The sequence below is a fragment of the Halichoerus grypus genome, chromosome 7, assembly GCF_964656455.1.
Source record: "Halichoerus grypus chromosome 7, mHalGry1.hap1.1, whole genome shotgun sequence".
Taxonomy (NCBI): domain Eukaryota; kingdom Metazoa; phylum Chordata; class Mammalia; order Carnivora; family Phocidae; genus Halichoerus; species Halichoerus grypus.
This window is the reverse complement of record NC_135718.1, coordinates 48636646-48654065: the sequence shown is the minus strand read 5'-3', so window position 1 is coordinate 48654065 and position 17420 is coordinate 48636646. Positions and strand designations below refer to the sequence as shown.

The window sequence follows — 17420 nt, the reverse complement described above, 5'->3', positions numbered from 1 at the left end:
AGAGATTAAAAGGACTAAATAACCTTTAAGATTCATTTCTATCCTCATAGTATAGAATTCTCTGAATTTTCTAAGGGACCTCACACCTCATTTAGGGATGATGCATGAGTCTCCACACACCAGCTCTTCTTTTCAGTCCTACCTATGCCTACATGTTTTCCCTCACTCTTTGGCACGGATGAACTGAGCAGAGCCAACCTACCACTACAGGAGCTAAACCTGTAGGTGCACAGGGCCAGGATGAGACCCACAGGCTCCACAGCCCGCCTTCCTGGACTCAAACCTGGCTCTGCCCCTCACGTGTGGGACCCTGGGCAAGGTACTCAACCTCTCCATGCCTCAGTTTCTTAATCTGTAAAGTACCGCCTATTCCACTGGGTTGTTGTGAGGATTAAATAAGATAATACATGTAAAGAGCTTAGAAATCACTAGACACACAGTAAGCACGCAAAGTCTGTCATCCAAAATGTTATAGATATACAGATATAGATGTTCTCTGAGCCTCAGTATTCTGATCTATAAAATGGGGATTATAAACATGGTTACTCCATAGGACTGTTTTGAAGGTTAGATAACATAATAAACATAAGGAGCTTATTAAAACAGTGCTTGATGCATAATAACTACTCTAAAAAAAAAAAGTTTGTTATTTTTTTCCCTAAGAAGTCAGTTATCCCAGTACACATAGACTTACCAAAACAAAAGCACCAGTAAGGGATCCATGGCATGCCTGAAGAGGAGGAACAAATGGCCCAGAGAGACTGTCTGAGAGTCCACTGCTGTTGGCTACAACAGGTGACAGATAGGATGTATTAGAGAGTAGAGGTCTTTGTTTTAACTTAATTCTTCCTGAGGTCAGGAAGTGCAGAGGAGCGTAGGTGAGGTAGGGAGGAAAGAACGGACCGCTCACTTGCTGGTTTCTTTTTTCACCATTAGAATCCTTTGGAAGCCTTGCCTCGCATTTAAATAGCATCATCCCCTGGAGATCGCTGTTTCAGCTTCATTACCGTCTGTGTTCACAGAGTACAAATAGAAATCTTTGTGATTTTATTAATTTCCATGCAACTCAGGAGAGATTTGCATGATAACATTTCAGCTCCTGACTTAAAGAAGGGACCAATTAAAAATATAGTGCTTGTACTGCCTGTCACCAGAAAATGAAAAGATACCCAGAGTTTTAAAAATCTCTGTCATATCTGGTTCATGGCTATAAATCAACCATTCAGTACAGCAGATCCAATAACTACCGTCTCAATTTTTAGTTTATTTTTGTAAGAAATACTTGCAGGACGTCTGCACCCCCTAATATGAGCATAACGACACTACAGACAAATCTAAAGAAGTATTTTTGTCCGGGCTTCGTCAAGTCCTACACAATCGCCAATTCACTCAATAATACCCAAAAGCTACCTGGAACCCTGCAGATCTGTGAAGTGCTAGTGTAATGCGTCCGTGACAAGTTAAAATGTAACACGTGGCCCCCAGTAGCATGATCTAATTGATGTTATGTAACCTAAGACTATTCAGTCCAATCTGATGTACTAGCTGCTCACAGTTTGGGGGTGGAGGGATTTTATTTCAGAAGTTATTGAATGGGGGGTGCCTGGGTGGCTCAGTCGTTAAGCGTCTGCCTTCGGCTCAGGTCATGATCCCAGGGTCCTGGGATCGAGCCCCACATCGGGCTCCCTGCTCCGAGGGAAGCCTGCTTCTCCCTCTCCCACTCCCACTGCTGTGTTCCCTCTCTCGCTGTGTCTCTCTCTGTCAAATAAATAAATAAAATCTTTAAAAAAAAAAAAAAAAAGAAGTTATTGAATGTGTGGGGATCGTCCCTTCAGACACTCGCTCGTTCCTTTGCCACAGAAGCTCTGATCAGCCCATCCTGGCTTCTGGAGGCTGGAATGCTCCAGGAACAGAGCCAAGATGAACATTCTCACTCCAGGGTTGCCTTCTGGGGCAAGTCAAAGAAAAGCATCAAAGGAGGTTGATTTGCACGACCTTCTCTTTAATGAGAGGTTTCTTTTTATGCCCAACCTCCCCAAAGCCAGCATATCACAGTGCACCACTTACAGTCTATAATCTAAGACCTCTTCAACCTTGCCTCCACACCAAAAATTAAAACTGAAACCTAAACAATGATGTGGCTATTTCCTTAGAAGTAATAGCAGAGTCACAAAAACCTACTTCTGAGAACTTTTTTTTTTTTTAATGACAAGTTTGAGGGTATTTCCAAAAGGGTCTATGTCCTTAGATTGTAATTTTTAAATATGCCACCACATCAAAGCCAGTATTGACGTTCCGGGGACACATCAGTCAGATTTCACTCTTGTGATTTATAATAGAACCAGAGCTGCCCGTTGGCCTTGAATGATTTGCTCTTGGGTTCTTCAGCAGGTACAAATGATAACTTTAGGATCTGAAGAAATGGCTATATATTGAAATCACTGAGTCAGAGAACATGTTACATATAAGAAAACTGAGGCCGGGGGACAATGACTTGCCTGAGACAAGAGAGCCACTCATATGTCAAAAATCAAAACTCCAGCAGCCTTTAACTTTACTCTAAGAATAGACACCATTAAACCAGACTCCTCAGGCAGAAGCAGGGTTGTTCTGTCTGCTCTCAGTGTGGATACCACCTAAATCAAACAAGGTCAGGTTGGGTACTTCTCATGGGACTGCCATTTACCAACCCTTAGAGGAAAATTACTAGCTGCCCCAAGGACAAACATGAGCACCACAGTGAAGAATGTGTCTGGAAAGAAAATGTGCCCAAAGATAATGGGGGGGTCATCTCCAGGAGGTAGGACTTGAAGGAATTTTTTTTCCTTTTTTTTTTTTTTTATTGTGGTAAAATAGGCATAGCAGAGAACTTACCATCTTAACCGTATTAAGTGTATTGTTCAGGAGTATTAAGTATATTCACACTGTTGTGCAGAATGTTTCCATCTTGCAAAAATGACACTTTGTACCCATTAAACAACTCCCCATCTCCCCCTCCCTGTAAGCCCTGGCAACCACAATTCCACTTCTATCTTTACGAATTTGACTATTCTAGGTACTTCATTTAAGTAGAATCATACAGTTTTTGTCCTTTTGTCTGGCCCATTTCACTTAGCATAATATCCTCAAGGTTCATCCACGTTGGAGCACGTTTTAGAATCTCCTTTCTTTATAAGGCTTTATAATACTCCATTGCATGTATATAGTACATTTCGTTTTTTCATTCATCTGTCAGTGAACATTTGGGCGGCTTCTACTTTTTGGCTTTTATGAATAATGCTACTATGAACATGGGTGTGCAAATATCTTCTTTTGGATTTGTACCCAGAAGAAGAATTGCTGAATCATATGGTAATTTAATTTTTAATTTTTTTTTTTTTGAGGAACCACCATACTTTTTTCCACAGTGACTGCATCATTTTATATTCCCATCAACAGTGCACAAGGATTCCAAATCCTCACAGCTTAGCCAACACTTGTTACTTTCTGGGTTTGTTTGGTTTTTTAATAGTAGCCATCCCAGTGGGTATAAGGTGTCCTTTTTTTCCCCCTAATGCCTTGCTGTACATTTCTACAATGAACATAGAGTACACTTACTCTATGTTGAGGATAAAAGTGCCATACACTTACTCTATGTTGAGGATAAAAGTGTAGGAGTACACTTACTCTATGTTGAGGATAAAAGTGTAAAACACTGAAGTTAAAAAAGAAATCTTATGGATGGATGAAAGACTTGACTGTAAGACCCAAAACCATAAAACTCCTAGAAGAAAACACAGGCGGTAAGCTCACTGACATCATTCTTGGCCACGATGTATTGGATTTGACACTAAAAACAAAGGCAACAAAAGCAAAAATAGACAAGTGGAACTACGCCAAACTAAAAAAACCTTTGTACAACAAAGGAAAACATCAACAAAATGAAAAGACAACCTGCTGAATGGGAGAAAATATTTGCAAATCATATATCTGATAAGGGGTTAGTATCCAAAATACATAAAGAACTTATACAACAAAGGAGAAACAAAAGCAAACAATCTGATTTTTAAAAAATGGACACTCCTCCAAAGAGGACATCCAGATGGCCAACAGATACATGAAAAGATGCTCAACATCACTTGTCATCAGGGAAATGCAAATCAAAACTACAATGAGGGGTGCCTGGGTGGCTCAGTCAGTTAAGCATCTGCCTTCTGCTCAGGTCATGACCTCAGGGTCCTGGGATCGAGCCCCACATAGAGCTCCCTGCTCAGCGAGAAGTGTGCTTCTCCCTCCCCCGTCCCCCCACTCATTCTTTCTCTCTCTCTTTCTCTCCAAATAAATAAATTCTTTTAAAAAATAAAAAATAATAAATAAATAAATAATGAGCTACCACTTCACACCTGTTAGAATGGCTATTATCAAAAAGACAAGAAATAACATAGCCAGGAAGTGAAAAAAAGGGAACCCATGTGCACTGTTGGTAGGGATGTAAACTGGTACAGCTACTCTAGAAAACAATATGGAGATTCCTCAAAAAATTAAAAATAGAATTACCATATGATGCAGCAATTCTACTTCGGGGCATTATCCAAAGAAAACAAAAACACTAACTCAAAAAGATATATGCACCCCCATGTTCATTGCAGCTTTACTTACAATATGCATGATATGGAAACAACCTAAGTGTCCATTGATAGAGGAATGGATAAAGAAAATGTGATTGATAGATAGATACACAGACAGACAGACAATGGAGTATTATTCAGCCATAAAAAAGAATGAAACTTGCCATCTGCCACAACATGGATGGTATTGAGGGCATTATGCTAAGTAAAGTAAAATAAGTCAGACAGAGAAAGAGAAATACCATATGATCTCACTTACATGTGAAAGATAATGGGGGGTCATCTCCAGGAGGAATTTTTTTTCCTTTTTTTTTTTTTATTGTGGTAAAATAGGCATAGCAGAGAACTTACCATCTTAACCATATTAAGTGTATAGTTCAGGAGTCTTAAATATATTCACACTGTTGAAAAAAAGCAAAAACAAAAAAACTTCAAAGATAAGAGAACAGATTGGTGATTGCCAAAGGCTGGGAATTCAAGGTGTACGAAATAGGTAAAGAAAGATACAAACTTGTTGTTATAAAATCAATAAGTCATGGGGATGTAATGTGTAGCAAAGCAACTATTATTGATAAAACTGTGTTGCATATTTGAAAGTTGTTAAGAGAATAAATCTTAAAAGACCTCATAACAAGAAAAAAATTCTGTATCTATAAATGGCAACAGATATTAACTAGACTTACTGTGGTGATCATTTCACAACATATAAATATCAAATTATTACGCTGTACACCTGAAACTGATATGATACTGTATGTCAGCTATACCTCAATTAAAAAAAAAAAAGAAATCTTACGAGGAAAATAGGGTTGCGCACGAGCTTAAGGAAAGGATGCCATTTTTAAGACTGAAACAAACCACTGACTTCTCTTGTGTGTTCAGCTAAAGACACCATTCCTACACCCTTCAAGAATCTTACACCTGATCAGCTGTAGCTGACACAATTCACAGGAGAAATGGCCATAATTCATAGGTGGCTAAAACAATTCCCGGGAGCACTTTCTTGAAGCACTTTATAAAAAGTGCTCCCAGATGCACAAAGAAGAAAAAAAAATGCATATGAAGCTGTTGCCAGCCACTGTTGGTCATGAAAATCCCCAGCACCTGGATAAACCCTGCTTCTTCCAAACCTTCCCACAAGCCTAAGAGCCCTTTCTCTGAGTTCTCCACTTGATTATCACTGGATACCCACTTTTTCCCCTCCAGAGCCATAAAAGGTCTATACTCCAAAGTCACATAAAGGGAAAACAAGTTAATGCAGCAACTGCTCCCCAAGAGGGGCAGGATTCTGCTCCTGTATGATAGACACACAAGGAAGATCCCCACGGAGCCTGTGACTCCCGGTGTCTGGGCCACAGGCCACCCAGGCTCCATACTATCAGTTAGCTAGACAACACTTCTCACTGGAAGGGCTGAAATCTTCCAAAGGTGAAATCATTCTTTCTACTGTTCTTTACATAACGCTTCACTCCTTGGGGGTGAGGTCACTTACTCATTGTCATGACTTATTCATTAAGACAAAGGTGCAGGAACTAAAAACAAAATCCATCCAATTATATATTTACCCAACCTCTAACTCCCAGAAGAGAAATTCTATTTTTCATTGTGTGAACATCTCCCTCTACCCCCTACTCTCCCTCATCTTCTCCTCTTGCATGTTCTCTTTTCTTTTCTGGTTTCTTTCTGTTCCACAGAATAGGAGAAATGGCGACCGTAATATATGGAAGCCCAGAGAAGAGGTAAGATGAGCGGCTGGGAGGAAGTACCCTCAATCCTAAGAAGCAGCTCTACTTAAATGGTGCAAAAAGAGGCTCCAGATCCAGATCTGCTCTCTCTCCTTCGGGAACAGCCGACACCTAGAAAGCAGAGTCCAACTCAGGCGTCTTAACAAAGGATCGCACTCTACATCTGGGTTCCTGGCATGGCCCCAGAATCACATCTGCTCCCAGCCAAGTCCAACACTAAACTGTGAAGGGAGCTAAACTTTGGAACACAGTGCATGTGTCATCGACAAAGAGGTAACCTGATGGCCCAGGGACAGCCAAAACCTCCACCCACAGCTTCTAACAAGACCAGACACATCCTGGAGGGCAAACTATCAGAACCAACAGCCAAAATGGGCCACTTTCCAAACTCTGGGGAATGGGACAAGGAGAAACCTTACAACCCCAGGGGAAGGACACCAGGAAGTCATTAAGAGAAAAAGAAAGTAGCTTGAGAGGGGATAGAACTATGGGCATTCTACCCCCCAACAATATTGCTGACATTAACCACCACCCAACTCTGAGCCTTCCTGGGCTGGATTTAGAACCTGAAATCTATTATCTACCAAGATTTGTTCTGTGTGTCATGGAAACAGACCAGAAGCAAGACAGGTTAGTGCAAGGAGAAGGATCTTTCCATTCATTCCAAAGTGGGTTGCCCTCTGGGGAACAGCAGCCTCAGAAGATCATAAGCACCCCCATCCCCAATGATGACGGAGCACAGGGCTCCCAGCCCTGGCACTGGGGAGAAAGTAGGACCCAGGCCCTAAGTTTCCCTTCCACCTCTATGACTTTGTAATGCCATGTGCTTCTAAATTAGCGAGATCAAGTCCCTGTTGCTGTCCACTAACCAGCCAACTTCAGTCTCTGCTCCCAGACTTGGCAGGAATCACTATGGAAGAAGGGAAGGAAGGAAGGAAGAGCAGCAGGAAGGAGAGAAGAGAGGAATATAGGCATTTCGGCTAATTACCTTTGAAATGCCCAGAGTAAACCAGATCTGGAGCCCTCAGAAAACCAGGTAGGGAGGCCAATGAAACAGCAAGGAATACAAAGTGAATGAGATGTCTTAAATAATTTCATGTTTGGCCATGTAAAAAAGCATTAGTCATACAGGTAATGAGATCTTACAGGGAGATGAGGATGTTAAGTATATCCATTCTGGACCTGGAGTGTCAATTACATTTCCAAACTGGCAATTAGACAAAGACAATCACCAAATAATGCTGAAAACAAAGCAAATTCCATCTTCCATTATTCTGAAGCTGCCCTTCCATCCCCTGCCTGACTAATCCAGCTCACAAACAGCTGCTCACCATGAACTAAATCCTTGCTAGCCACCGGTCAAGAGAGACCTGGGTGGCACAAATAACTGAAACCCAGGAATGACTCAAACACCATCATGTCACCAAATCAAGCCCCTCCCTTTCACCCAGACTTACTCTGTAGCTTCTAACGAATTACCCAGAAAAAGCAGCAAAATGTATTTGCACCTACTACACTCCCACCCGGCCCCCAGCTAACCAGCGTGGAAAGGGCCTTCCCAACATATATGTGTGCTTGTGTTTAGAGGACTCAGTTCCTGCCCTCGGGGCGTTTGCAGGCAACTCAGAGACCAGACATGAGCACACCCCATGAGAACATAGCTGGTAAGTCACAACTGGGTCTTATTTTTCCCCTAGCACCAGCTCGGTTTCGGACACATAGTACGTATGTACTTACCAGGTCATAAAAGCAAAATCAACAACAACAATCGTAACCATACATTAATCTGAGGACCTATTCTGTGCTGAACATTGTGCTAAGCCCTTCTTCATTCTGGCTGCTGAAGATGCTTTTGGCTGAGAGTTTACTCCAGCTTCTACTCTTTGACAGTGGAACGACATGAACAGCACACCTCAAGGAAAAAGTCCCTGAGAATAGGAGCTGCAAACAACCGGGCTAAGGTGACAAAAGGAGCTACTTTCCATTTCACCTGCCAGAATCCTTGAGAAGAACAGCTGGAGGGGGCACAGCACAGCCCCCACCCCCCCACCCCCGTCTCCCCCACACTCAGGATCTGTCTTGAGGCCAATCCTTTTAAGTTCCCAGGTCCCTGCGGAAAATCAGGCTGGCAGTTTTGCTGCCCCCTGACTTCAAACACCCCGGAGGGAGTGGCCAGCAACTGGCTTCCTGGCGCATCACCAGAGTGCAGCCCGGGCGACACCACGAGCCTTTAATTTTGCAAGAAGGTGGTTTGGCTGAGTTGCCATCCTGGACTTCGGGAAGCCTCACCCCTTGCAGTGTGACCGACTGGCGAGAGGGAGAGCCCGCAGGTTGATGGGCCAGCAACACACACACCACACCCTGTGCATCCACAGAACGCGGCTCTGGCCGCCACAACCCAGCCCCAAACCAACAGTGCTTGTGGGTTCCTTGGGAGCAGGTACCCGAACGGTTGGCCGTAGCAGGAAGGGCCCAGACTGAACCACAGCATCGCGGAGGGGCCTGAGCCGAGTCTTCTCCACCTGGCTGTCCTGGCAACAGTGAATCTTCCTCATCCCACCCCTCCCCTGCTGCTCTAGAGCTGGGAATTTCCATAGTCAAACATAGGCTTTTTTTTTTTTCCGGGAGGCACTGACTGGAGGCTGAGGAGTGGCCCAGATCCTTGCTCCTCAAAGTGTGGTCTGCACAGCAGAAGCACACCCGCCCCTGTCCGGTCAGATGCGCAGGACCTCAGGGCTGACCCTGGGCCTTCCGGGCCACAAGCTGCATTTTAATGCTCCCCAGGTGATTCATATGCATATTAAGGTGTGAGAGCCCCCCCCCCCCCCCCCCCCCGACCAGATCAACAGATGTTCTCTCCAGCCCTCGGAAGAAGAGCTCTGATATCCCAACTGAACACTCCTTGAGACTCCTACCCAGAATGCTAGGAAGCCCCTGCCTCTGAGGCTGAGATTCCTTCCCTGTGTGCCCAGGGCCAGGATTCCACCCACTCAAGAGAAGCATTTCAAAAAAGGAGGCACTTTCGGTCTGCTCCCTGCCGGGCGCAGAAAGGCTGTGGAATTTCAGAGGTCCTGCAGGAGGTCTGACCTTGCCTGACCCCTAGACACGTGTCCACGAAGGGCAGGATTCCCGGCAGGGCCCAGGAGCTGCAACGTCACTGCATAAACACAGCCCTCCCCCCCCAAGGGGAGCCACAGAGGCGGCCCTCCAGGGGCTCCACCGCTCTGAAGGCCCGAGAAGGTGGTGCTGGCTGCTGGGATTCACAGGTTAGCACGGCCACTGCCACCATGAGCTGGGACACCCCCGCTGCCCACTTTGGGCAAGAGGTCCTGCCACCGCACCCCAGGGCCAGCCTGACTGTTTCAGCAGCACCCTTCTCTTGCCCTGGTGAGACTAGAGAGAGAGACCCAAAGCAAGCACTTACTCCCCACTACCAGGCACCCAATGAATGTCCCCACCCAGGGAGGAGGACAGTAGCAAGGCAAACAGGGGGCCCACTTGGCCTTACCCTTGGAATTCCCTCTGCCCCATGCCAAATGATAGGGCAGCTCTTCCCATCCTAATGATGCATGTTTGGGTAAGTCCCCAGCACACCTGGATACAGAGTCAGCCCAAGGCTTTAGGGCACCAGCGTCCTCTTAGGAAAGTCTATAAATAGGGCTAGAGAGAGTAGCTACCCCACAGGGCTGTGCTCTAGGACAACCCGCAATTTGCAGATGAGGAAACTGAGGCACGAAGCAGCCAAGTCCTTGCCCAAGGTCACAGGCTGACTCTTGGGTACGGCACAGCAGGCTTGACAGCTAAGCAAGTCCGCTCAACGGGAGCTCAGGTAAGCGCAGTTTCACCCATTTCTCTACTACAGGACGTCCCCAAGCCTGGGATGTGACTCTCCAAGGGGGCGCTCAGGAGTGCCATTGATTCACAACGTTTTCCACAAGGTAAGGGCAAGTGCTCCACAGAACACACTTTGGGAAACACCGCTCTGAGGAGAGCTGGTGCTGGTACAGAGAACCCTGGCCAGGAAACTGTGACATCATCAGGGGACCAGGTCTGTGAGCTCTGGACTGGGGTAACAGGGATGGACGTGGTCCCTACTCAAAGGTATGACGCTGGCCGGACCCTGCCCTCCTACCAAACTGTTCGCATCCTCTCGGTCTACCGCTCCTGGAGCCAGACGGTGTCAACACTAGTCAACACTAGTCCACCAACGTCCCCACCATCCAAAGAGCAACCGTCAAAACACAGAGCCTTCCCTGGCTGCCCCTACCCCAATCCTCCAGCCCTGCAACAGCCAAGAGCCATGAACCCAAATCTCAGTCTGACCCTAAGTGGTGGTTGGACCCAAGGACAGGAGACTTCAGAGTCTAGAGGTTCCTTTTGGCTCAAAAAAGTTCTACTTGTTGTAGTCTGTGCCCCTCTGGGGCCAAAAACGTTCAAGGAATCGAGGAGAAAACAAATTCACCACTTTGTGGAGCTATTTACAGGAAGCCTGCTTAGTGCCAGGCATTTGCTGGGTACTATATACCCATTATTGCTACTCCTCATAAGCATCCTACAAAGTAAGCCTCATTATGCTCCTTTTACAGATGAAGAAATCAAGGCTTGACATGGCTGCCAGCCAAAGATGCCCTGCAAATAAGTGTGCGATCAAGGATTTGCACTCGGGTCTGACTGCCGAGTCTCTACTATAAAGTGTGCATTTCCATGAAGAGAGCCAGGTAATGGGAAGCAAACGCCCTCTGCTCGAGGGAAGGTCTGTTGGAACTCCCCTGTGACTGGGACCTGAGAGCTTCTCCAAGGCCACCCTAAGTGATCTGATCAGAGAGAATTAGCTGAAGGTCGTCCAGTGCAGGCAATCCCCAAGATGAGATGAGACAGCAGGGCCAATCTGGAATCAAAAATTCTGAGGCACTGGAGCTCCAGCCCTGATTGGATGCGTCGGGCCAGACCCTGGGTAATTACCAAGCCATAACGGGATCTGATATTTATATTAGTCACGAACCTGACAGAGAAAACGTGTTGTTTTCTCAGACACAGCCATGGAGACAATAATTCATTACATGCAGACCGGGCTTGATCAAGCCCAAACTTCTACAGGGTGGATAGCTCAAACTGAGAGCAGGCTTGAGCCTATGCCTGGCCACATTCAGGTCCCCCAGCAAGCCACAGCTCCCTCAGAAAGCTGGCCTCAGTTTCCCCAGACTAATCTGAAGAGAAGGAGACTGTGTGCTGGAAGAGGAGAAGGCAGGAATAAAGACACAGAAGCACTCCAAGGCTGAATTCCTAAAGAATTTGCCAGAAAACTGCAAAACACATTCTGAGCTAGAAACTTTCCCCATAGTTTCTCAACTCCTTCCAACCACTGACACTGAATCACAGAGCAGGAAGGGGCATCAGAAGTCACAGAATTCAATCTCCACATTTTAAACACAAGGAAAAAGAGCCCAGAGATGTTAAATGACTTCTTCAAGGTCATGGCCTGATCCAGGCTGCCTGAGCTGCTCACTGTTCACTACAGTCTACAACTGGATTGGACCTCAAAACGTCACAGCCTCGTGAACACAGAGCTCTGATGAAACCCAGCAGAGAAAAACAATAATGTGATAAAGTACAGCAAAGAACACAGTACTGGATGATTGTGCCCAAGTTCCCAGCCAGGGGAAATGTGATTAGTTCTCTCAATTCCCAAAAAAGTCCACATTCCATTCTTTTCAAAACAGTAAAGTCACTCACCACTTGAGATTCAGAGGCCAAAGGTGCTAATGATGCGAGGCCCCATGAGGAACACCCATAGTCCCAGCTTCCTTTGATCAAAAAAGATGGTGCCGTCCCAGAGGCCAAATACTTGTGATGTCGGGACACCCTGCGGAAACTTACCTCCCATGGAATTTCAGAAGCTAGAAACCAACCCTCCACGAGACCCCAGCTCCTGTTCAAACCATCTTGGGACTGAATGAGGCTGAGGGTGAGGACATCTGAGGGCTGACAGAATTCTGTGCAAAAGCAGCCTCAGTTTGCTTGGGAAGCCTAGCACTAAAATCATTATTCCAAACTTAGGACAAATGCATTCTTCCATATGGCACCTCGACAACTACCAAACACTTGGAAAGTAAAAAGAATGAAGGACAAAAAACCATGATGGCAGTAAAAATACAGACCTCGGGGGTAGAAAGAAAAGCTCAGAAAAGGTCTAAGTTACTATTAATGAGCTGGCTACACATGGTTCAAGTGAGCAAATCAAGGGGTAGTTATTAAGAGATTCTGGGCATGTTTTAAAGTCTACTCTAATGGTATCAAAAGGGACCTGACCTCGTCCTCCATTGGCCTCATAAGCTCCCAACCAATTGCAAGCATCTCTCGTCCCAGGTTGATTTTTTGTAGAAATTTCCAGTAAGGTCAGCTCAGTTGGTCTCACAGCTACAAAATACAGCCTAATAGACAGGGATAATTTTTTCTAATGATCATTGCCAAAAACCTCTTTTCTTGAGAAGACTGACAGAAGTTATGCTTGGTCATCATTTTATGAAAGAGATTATGTGAACAATCCAATTAGCATTTCATCACGGGGACTGCAGTGACATCTGTGGACCCCTAGGGTAAAGGGACGTGGAAGCTGTGTTTAAAACCCTACGATCACAAAAACACCACAACTTATTTTGACTCACTGAAAAGTTTTCGTTATGATCAAGAATGCCCAATGCCTTAAGGATGAGGAGGCTGTTAAAAACTGCACCCAAACCACTCAGTGGTTTTGAACATTTTAGATGCCCACGACCAGGAGCTATCCCTCCCCTAAGGGCAGACACAGACTCTCAGTAAAGGAAAAACACAAACAAAACGCCAGGACTCAAGATGGGAGGAGGAGGAGAGGAGTGAACGTGTGATCAAGAAGGCTCTATGAACAAGCGGTTAAGAGGAAGGCTAAGGTGAGAAGCATGGTCTCGGGGTCTCATGGTTCTGACTTTGCTTAACCTGTTTGCTTCTCTGGAACGTGGGAGGTTTCCCACCTGGACAAGTAAGGTGAAACCTCTATGGCAGAGGAGGTAACGCCAAAGCTGGCTGGTCAACATCTGGAAGCCTCAGGAGAAATGGGAGGAGGAGGACAGAGAGATGGCTTTTATTTTTCTCCCTTATTTCCAACACACCAGTATTTTCCAAAACACAAATGTGCTGCCACAAAACACAGCTGAGCTCCAGCACCCAGCGCGGTGTATAATTAATGATCAGGAGAGAGAGCCTGGGTTCACCCTTGTGCTTCACCAACAGCCCCTGGCTTCCCTACTTCCCACAGCAACTAAGGAGGCTGCTACAAGTTGTGGAGCCCTGTGGAAGTTTGAGGGGTCCTGGGATTAACTTTACTAGAAAAAGGTGTGAACATCCCAAGATCTGCCTCTACCCTGGGCCGTTCCCCTATTCCCTTTGATCTCCCCTCCCTCGGAAAATGTTGGCGCTGCGAAGTCCCCTAGGATGGGAATTACTCAAACACAATGCAGCTCCGTCCCTTTTTTCCAGTTCTTTTTTATCTTGCAGTTTTCTGTGAAAAACTGCCCCAGCCCTTCACCTTCAGCCAGTGGGGGGAGGAGGGGGAAGAGGACATCTCTAGGGACAGGGCGACAGACCAGGCAGTCAGCCTAGCAACCATACTTAAGGTGTAGTGAGCCTCGGCGCTGGTGGGCGTCTCTGCGCCAGGAATAGCTTTAAGCCGACATCCAGCCACCTCAAAAGCGCCGGGGAGGAGGCTCCGCGCGAAACCGCGGCCTCGGAGGCTCTCGCGCGGACCTCCTTGCTCCAGCTCCCCGCTGCTGGCGGAATTTCCGGGGACCTAAGGAGGGTGGCGTGGGGGCGAGAATACAGAGGCTGAAGAACCTGGGGTGGGGGTATGTTCCACGAGAATATCTAAGGGATGGGGAGGAAGGTGACATCAAATGTGCGACCTCGCCACATTCCTAAAGTGGCAGCCTCCGTAGGTTGCCTCCAAAACTGGGATGCATCTCCCCAACTTTCCCTCGCTGTCCCCGAGGTCCCCCCCCCACTTCCTCTGGCCAGGTTCCTCCCCCGGGATTCCCCAGTGCAAAAGATTTTCTCCCCTGCCCAAAGGGTTTCCCCTGCCGTCCGACTCCGCGAACTCGGCTCCCCAACAGGTTTCTGGAGTGCGGGCCGACGTGCTCCCGGTCTCCCACCACCAGGAGCCCGGCCGCGGCGGGCGAGGCGGGCGGCACACGCACCCGGAGGCCCCCCGCGGCCTCGGGCCCCGCGTGCTCCGCTCTCCCTACCCCGCACCCCGGCCCCCGAGCGGCGCGCGTCCCCCTGCCCGGCCCCAACCGCAGCCGCCGGCGACCCCACCATAAACAAGGGGACGGGACTGGGCGTCCGCGTCCCGGAGCGCACCGGTCGGGGGCAACTCCTCAGCCCCGGCGCGCCGCCCGCCGCGCCAAGCGGGGCGCGGGGAGAGCGGAGGGAAGGGCAGGCGGCGCGGGGAAGGCAGGCAGGGATGGAGGGCGGCCCGGCGCGGCGAGGAGCGAGGAGGTGGGCTGGCGCAGGGGGCGGGCGCCCGGGGCGCGCGTTACCTTCGTCTTGCCCCCGCAGTGGCAGCAAACGGTCCACAGGTACTTGAGCGTCCGCCAGAGCAAGATGATGAAGAGGCCCCCGAAGAAAGTCACCATGGAGGAGGCCAGGAAAGCCCACCACATGCGCTGGCCCCGGCTGTCGCACGGCACCTCCATGGTCATCGGGATGATGAGCGCATCCATCTTGGGCTCGTGGACCGAGGACGAGGAGGAAGAGGAGGAGGAGGAAGAAGAGGAGGAGGAAGAGGAGGAGGAGGAGGAGGACGCGTCTAGGCTGAGATGGTTCGCGTGGATATTGCTACTCATTCTAAGACTGCTGCCTCCGCCGCCGCCGCCGCCGCCGCCGCTGCTGCTGCTGCCGCCGCCGCCGCCGCCACCATTTGCCATAGCTAGCAACGGGCAGCCGGCGCAGGGGCTCGGGGGAGCTCCTCCCGCCGCCAGCGCCACCCCGAACACCCATCAACAGCCATATTGCTGCTACTGCTGCCGCCGCCGCCGCCGCGGAGCGCGGGGAGGGGGCGGGGAGGCGCCTGGGCTCGGGGCGCTGTGCGCGACCTGGCGGGGTGCGCCGAGATATATACGGCGGGCCGCCGCCGCCCGCCCTCCCCCCGGCCGCCCGCCCGGGGGGGGGAGGGGATGGAGCGCGCGGGCTGCTCCCCGCCCCGGCCTGCGCCCCGCTCGCCCGGGGCTGCGCCGGCCCCCAGCGCCGAGAGCGAGGGAGCGCCGCGGGCCGCCCGCGCCCGGGGTCCGCGCCGCCCCCGGGCCCGCCCCGGCTCTGCGCGCCGGCCCACCGTGTGCCACGCGAGTGCGCTGCGCTCCGGCCCGGGACCCTCCCCGCGCGCAGCCCGCGTCGCTCACCCGCCGCTCCTGGCTTATTAGGCGGCAACTAGTTAATAACGGGTAATCAGCCCCCTCCTCCGGGACGCCCCCGCGCCAGCCTCTAGTCCCCAGCTGCGCTCGGCTCCGGCTCGCCGCCCCTGCACGCGCGGGGCCACGGAAGGTCCACCGCGTCCGGCTGCCGGGCCGCCCCGGCCGCTAGCCCATGCCCCCCGGGATCCCTGAGCCGCGTCGCCACGCCGCTGAGCCTCCTCGGCCTCCGCTCGTTCTTCCTCCTCGCCTCCTCCGGCTCCTCCTCGTCCCCGTCCTCGCCGCCCGAGCCTCTTCGGCGCGCTCCCCGCGCTCCCCGCAGCCGCCAGCAGCAGCAGCTGCAGCAACTGGAGCGGGCGCGGGCTCAGGCCGCCCGAGGCGGGAGGGGAGGAGGCCCGCAGCGCCGGCTCGCCTCTGCTCGGGGCTGGACAGGGGGCAGGCTGACCCCTCGGAGGCCCCCTGGCACGCACCCCTGACCCCCCGAGCGCAAGGTAGAGCGCCCCAAAACAAGGCTCGAGATGGGGCGCCTCTCTCCAAGGTTCTGCGCCCCCAGCCGAGCGACCCGGGGGCCCGAGGAGGATGGCGGGACACCCATGGCAGACCATTTTTTTTTACCAAAGGACCCCCCGGTGGGGAGGGAAGGGGTGACCAGCTATCGACACCACGAGCCGGACACCCCCAAATCCTCGGGCTTCGGGAATGAGGAGGACCCTTCTCCAGGATACACACCCTAGTTCGACCCCCTCTGGCCCCTAGTTTGCTCTTCCCTACCCCCTTCCTTGGTGCCCCAGTGCCGCACGCATGGCTGGAGGCTAGCGGGTGGTCTGTGGCTCTTGACAGCAGCAGGTGGTTTTTCTGCGTTTTCCTTATTAAGGGACAGAGGCTGCCTAAGAGAGTAGAGAGAGATGAGCAAGGGGGACCTGGCCTCAGGGATGATGCAGGCTACAATAGACAATTGAGTTCCCCAAAGTCGCTCCCCTTTTATCTAGCCCCAGGCCCCATCGTGTGAGGAGGCCAGCTGCGAGAAGGGGTTCTCTAGGCGCCACTTAAGCCTGCCTTTCCCCATATAGGGTCTTCCCTCCTACCCCCACCCTTCAAGAGGAGGAGGAGCCTGGTTTTGTTCAGCAGCCTCTATTCCCACACCACACCTCTTGTAACGCTCCCAGAAATTTTGCTCCCTCTGTACACTGCCCTTCCTCTTGGCTACCAGTTGGACCACAAGTTTTTCCAGTGCTAATTAGAAGGAAGATGGTCATACTCTCCCCTCATTGCCCACAGTGGTTTCCCCAAAGTTTCCAGCTCATTAGTTTAAGCCTAATTGGAATTCTCAAGTTCCTTTCAGCCCTTCCTGTGGTGAAGGCCAAGTTAGCATCCTTTACTATAGGGCCAGGGCTGCTTCTGCCTGAGTGAGAGCTCAGCCTGGCCCCTCGCCTCTGGAGGCCCTCGGATGCTGGGGAGGACCCGAGAAGGGAGGCTTAGCTGGGCAGAGAGGCTGAAGGGAATATTTGCAGCTTCTCCAAGCCTCATCCAGAATGTGTTCATTGTGCTCAGGACACATACCCATTAGAAAAGAGTCAGGGTCAAGGTCAAAGGGGGAAATAGAACGAGGTAAGTGTTCTTGAGTATTTGGTACT

At 49.9% G+C, this 17420-nt stretch overlaps 1 protein-coding gene across 21 annotated transcripts in view; it reads right to left on the bottom strand.

Annotated features, from left to right (window-relative positions):
• The window catches only part of KCNMA1 (potassium calcium-activated channel subfamily M alpha 1), a 721733-nt gene extending 706258 nt beyond the window's left edge, over positions 1-15475 (bottom strand). For 10 of the 21 annotated variants that reach the window (XM_078077535.1, XM_078077536.1, XM_078077537.1 and 7 more), the window contains exon 1: positions 14920-15473. In XM_078077535.1, coding sequence (XP_077933661.1) covers positions 14920-15306 — 387 coding nt within the window. In that variant the 5' untranslated portion in view covers positions 15307-15473. Of the gene's footprint in view, positions 1-14919 lie in introns of all 21 variants that reach the window. The other 11 variants (XM_078077526.1, XM_078077527.1, XM_078077531.1 and 8 more) reach the window with 4 other exon arrangements.
• Positions 15476-17420: the final 1945 nt, after the last annotated feature.